General features: G+C 38.6%; 2 protein-coding genes across 2 annotated transcripts; one reads left to right on the top strand and one right to left on the bottom strand.

The window, feature by feature from the left end:
- On the top strand, nt 1-1,477 carry LOC107630801 (probable glutathione peroxidase 8). Its single transcript, XM_016334045.2, has 6 exons — nt 1-198; nt 297-373; nt 460-521; nt 608-726; nt 902-1,069; nt 1,199-1,477. Exons 1-6 carry the CDS (start codon nt 142-144, stop codon nt 1,229-1,231), a joined length of 516 nt encoding a protein of 171 aa, XP_016189531.1. The 5' UTR covers nt 1-141; the 3' UTR covers nt 1,232-1,477.
- On the bottom strand, nt 1,862-4,483 carry LOC107630799 (AT-hook motif nuclear-localized protein 5). The gene is made up of 5 exons (XM_016334043.2): nt 3,486-4,483; nt 3,135-3,202; nt 2,850-2,981; nt 2,592-2,750; nt 1,862-2,375 (listed from the first exon to the last, which is right to left on the bottom strand). Exons 1-5 carry the CDS (start codon nt 3,952-3,954, stop codon nt 2,142-2,144), a joined length of 1,062 nt encoding a protein of 353 aa, XP_016189529.1. The 5' UTR covers nt 3,955-4,483; the 3' UTR covers nt 1,862-2,141.

The raw sequence follows: 4,489 nt of genomic DNA, 5'->3' as shown, positions 1-4,489 counted from the left end.
AAGAAAGCTAAATGATATTTAAAAAAAAATGGAAAATACTAATGGTGGCCACATAGAGGTAACAGGAAAGGTAATACCTTCGTCTAGCGCACTTAACACCGGTCGCCGGTTGGATTGTACAGAAGAGTGGAACTGTTCTTCATGACTAGCAACGAAACCAGCAAGGATCCAAAGTCCGTTTACGATTTTGTTGTGAAGGTTCGTTTATTTTTGTTGGTGTTTCATTCACTTGACTATGCTTCATGTTATTTTTATCTGCCTCGACTCTATTTCGGTAAACCCAAACAAATATTCAGGATGCTAAGGGCGATGACATAGATCTTTCCACTTACAAAGGAAAAGTCTTACTCATTGTCAATGTTGCTTCTAAGTGGTATCTCTCTCTGCTTCTTTTTCATTTTCATTTATCTATGTAAAGTGAGAATACTTCCATTCTACAATGTTTCTGGATTGGGGCAGTGGCATGACCAACCCAAATTATGCGGAGTTGAATCAACTGTATCACAAGTATAAACACACAGGTTTGTAAATTGTGATTAATTTCATTCTCATCATTTCAAACTGTACAAATCATATTACAACTGAGTTGTCTAGCTTCCAAAATTAGGGTTGGAGATTTTGGCATTTCCATGTAATCAATTTGGCGATGAAGAACCTGGAAGCAATGATCAAATTGTGGAGTTCGTCTGTACGCGCTTCAAATCAGAATTCCCCATCTTCGCTAAGGTAGGTCAACGCTAAGCTTGGTGAGAAAAGTCAACCCCTGCCACTTCACTAGTTATGTTTAATTGGACACAGATTTATGTGACTGCTGTTATTCTGTGTTGACTTGTTATGAATCCTGTTTATATGTTCACATGGAAATTGGAATATTAAGTTCATTAATCCTTTACTGTTTTAGATTGAAGTGAATGGAGACAAATCTGCTCCTTTGTATAAGTTCTTGAAGTCAGGTAAATGGGGAATATTTGGGGATGATATTCAGTGGAACTTTGCTAAGTTTCTGGTTGATAAGAATGGCCAAGTGGTTGATCGTTATTACCCCACAACTTCTCCTCTCAGCCTTGAGGTAACTAACTGTACTATTTTCTTTATATCATTCTTGTTCTTGCTCTTTTCTTTTCTTTCTTCTTTTTTTTTTTTTAATATGGTTTATGCTGTCCTTTCTAATTCTTGTGAAACTTGTTTTATATTGCAGCGAGACATTTGTAAGCTACTAGGTATTCAATGAAGGATGAATCGACTTCTCAATGTCAAGCTTCTTTTTCTTGTGTTTATTATGTTCCTTCTTTGAAGTCTTAATGTGGTACATATAAGGTTTGATAACCTAAATAAGACTTGCTTAGTTGCTTATCCTGGTGGAGTACATGATGCAAATATGCAATGATGCCTGATTTTGTTGAGTTTAACCTTATTGACTTGGTTTACAGTCTTGATAAGCAAAACTATATAAACAGACGCCAATATTACTACGTAACATTAAGATAGATCGTCATTGATTAGTGGGTTATTGTAAAGTTGGAAATATCTGAATTTTAAAAGCATCAATTATTGATTACAAAAGCATCTAAGATAAAAAGGCCAACGATGTGGTTCTTTGCAACAATGCATGACATATTTATCCAAGATGAGATCACAACCACTGATTAATGCTTTAAAATTTAAACAACTATAGAGAAGATATGATAACGACGAGATGTCTCTTCCCTTAGGCAATGTGTGATACAAAACCTAATTAGTACCACAGCCTGAATAAGTAAAAATACTATGAGGGAATTGGCCAAGTCAATCACAATTCACAACCAAAAGATAGGTCATCATCTGAAATCATGTCAAACTATCAGCAAAAGATGGTTCAGACTTCAGAATAAGCACTCGGCATTTTTTGCTCATAAATGTTTTCTCATGGAGATAATAATATACTTCCCAATTAAGTGTATATTTTGCCTTGATTTGACAAGAAATTTCGCATGACTAAGAATCGTAATTCAATGCTGAATGATCCATTTGTTTAAGCATTTTAGTCCAAACTTGTGTCCCACCACCAATGGGTGTAACAAGCTGTTTCACAATGCTCACAAACTCTCCTCATTTACAACAAGTTATTTACAAAACTGCAATATCTCCCAAAATAAAAATTTTCATCCACGTGTCAAGTCAATGCCAGTGTGTCCGTGCGCGCTCTTGAGATCTGCAGGTCGTGATCCAGGCCAAATGCCTGTAGCAGAAGGGATGTAGTTTTGACTATGCGGAGCACTGGCCAAAGAAGCTAACTTGTCATTGCGCTGAGGCTCGGAACTCTCTTCTTTCATGAGGGTAGCTTGCGTGGGCTTGGTCTTAGCGCTACCACTATATACAAAACTGCACACTACCACCTGCAGCCAGCAAAGGATTCATTCATACATTCTTTTGGGGTTAATGATATTGTTTTGGTTCGAATGCAAAGCATGTTATCATGTAGAATGATTACAACCAACAAGCCATAGAAGTAAGAAGAGGCCTATGCATCATAGAAACCATGTCAACATCCTTTTCAGGTGCCCCAATGGGACTAGAAAGAGAGATGCCTATGTCACATGTACAGTACATACCTGCACTGGGCTTCCAGCAATAAGCACTGCAACACCACCACCAATAACACGGCCGTCGGAGCTAGAAAGGGAAACACTTATGCCACCTGTTCTATTGGATGGTCCACCATCTTCAGGAACCAAGTAAGAACCAGATAAACACAATATTTGGAATCGGCCCTGAGAAAATTAGAAAAATAAAATAAAATAAAATAAGTTTATTAATATACCACAAGAACCAACTTAGGGGCTTTAAGCAATACTAATTGGTGCTTTAACCTCAATCGTGACACTGGTGTTAGTAGAAGCAGGCTGCCTGAGAGTAACTAGAGAAACTATCCCAGTACCCGACATGATGCAGAGAGCCCGTGGTCTCTGCTGTGATATCGACAATAGCTTTGCTACAATGTCCTGAAACAATGGAAGGAAAGAGCAACTCAGCTAGGCAGCATCTGAGAGAGGCATGCACCCCCTCTCTATCTTCATAACACAATCAGGATTTTATAAAAGAAAGACCACAGAACAAAATAACAAAGGTAGATTGCTTATGAAGAGGATAATTACCTCCCCTACTCCAATGGAGATTACATGAGGTGAAAAAGCCAGCCCTGCAGAACTATTCATCCATTCACCTAAGATACAATAAACAACTGTGTTAAAAGGTTACACACTTGGCAAAATAACAAAAAGTTGCTCGTTACAACCATCAATGAAACAGTTCCATGGATTTTATTTACACAAATGAAAACACACACATCCAATATGGAAATTCAAGTGTTTCACTCGCTACCAAAATAAGTCACGGTATATGGTCATAACTCAGATAATCAAATACGCAAGAGAATTTCTATTTAAACATATTGCAAATACAAATTGTGGAATCAACAAGGACTGATAATTCTCACACAAATATACCAAGAGTAGCCAGCTGTTGTTTCCTTCCAGATCCCGGAGGGCGTCCTCTACCCCTTTTCTGGGAATCAGAGGTTGAACCAGCATTCCAACAAGCGGGGGCAGACATTGATGAAAGTCTCAAAGAAACTGGTCCTGGTCCTTCTGGGCCATACTTGCGGGGTCTCCCTCTCTTCTTCTTCACAGGCTCACCTGAGGAAGAAGGAGGCACTCCACCACCAGAAGATGAGGCACCAATGCCAATGCCATGACTAAAACCGGCACGAGCCTGTGCTTGAGGTTGAACCCGTAATGCAAATGAGGAATTAGAACCAACAGAGCCGCCTCCGCCACCCTTTGCATTTGACTGAGATTGAACGGCAGTGTTTGACAAAGCTCTGAATCCTGGAGGTCCTTGTAACCCTCCACTCTCTCTATGCACGTAAAATGAAGAAGACCCACTAGTAAATGCCATGGCTTCTCTCCCATCCATGCATTTAACTAAGAGATTCTGTGATAATGATAAACAAATACACAAACTTTCTAGCGCCTATTTAATTACGTTAAAATCCTTGCCCACAATCCCACCCAAAGCTGAACTATCAAAACCGGCGGTTGGTGAAGTTACTAAAATGAGGTTTTTACCGAGTTTGTTCTAATGGGGAGCATCAAAAAGCTCGAGAAAGGGTGAAAAGATTGGATTTTTAACAGAAAAATCAATGGAAAGGGAAGAGGATCTAAATTCCAGTAGCTCTCTATATATATTCAGTCAACAAGCTCAAATATTTTGTGCTAAGTGCACGTTGAATACAAGAGTTCTGTTTGCCTACACAAATCTAACAACTTCATTAAATGATCAAATAGTTCCTACTTAATTTTAAAGGAAACAATATTGTCACTGAAAAATCATTAAGCTTACAGAAAAAATCAAAGTGGCAAGCTGGCAATTCCTAGAATCACGTTTGAACACATTACAAAAACAAAACCCTAGATTTGAATCTAGGGTTTCGACAGAAGAATGCAGCAGG

The sequence above is a fragment of the Arachis ipaensis genome, chromosome B03 (assembly GCF_000816755.2).
Source record: "Arachis ipaensis cultivar K30076 chromosome B03, Araip1.1, whole genome shotgun sequence".
NCBI lineage: Eukaryota > Viridiplantae > Streptophyta > Magnoliopsida > Fabales > Fabaceae > Arachis > Arachis ipaensis.
The sequence above is the reverse complement of the archived record's forward strand: the minus strand, read 5'-3'. Positions and strand labels throughout refer to the sequence as shown.

Coding starts and splice junctions, on each gene's coding strand:
- LOC107630801 (XM_016334045.2), top strand. CDS start 142: ATGACTAGCAACGAAACCAGCAAGGATCCAAAGTCCGTTTACGATTTT. Junction 199..296: donor TTTACGATTTTGTTGTGAAG/GTTCGTTTATTT, acceptor ACAAATATTCAG/GATGCTAAGGGCGATGACAT. Junction 1,070..1,198: donor CTTCTCCTCTCAGCCTTGAG/GTAACTAACTGT, acceptor TTTATATTGCAG/CGAGACATTTGTAAGCTACT.
- LOC107630799 (XM_016334043.2), bottom strand. CDS start 3,954: ATGGATGGGAGAGAAGCCATGGCATTTACTAGTGGGTCTTCTTCATTT. Junction 3,203..3,485: donor ACAACAGCTGGCTACTCTTG/GTATATTTGTGT, acceptor ATTGTATCTTAG/GTGAATGGATGAATAGTTCT. Junction 2,751..2,849: donor ACACCAGTGTCACGATTGAG/GTTAAAGCACCA, acceptor TAATTTTCTCAG/GGCCGATTCCAAATATTGTG.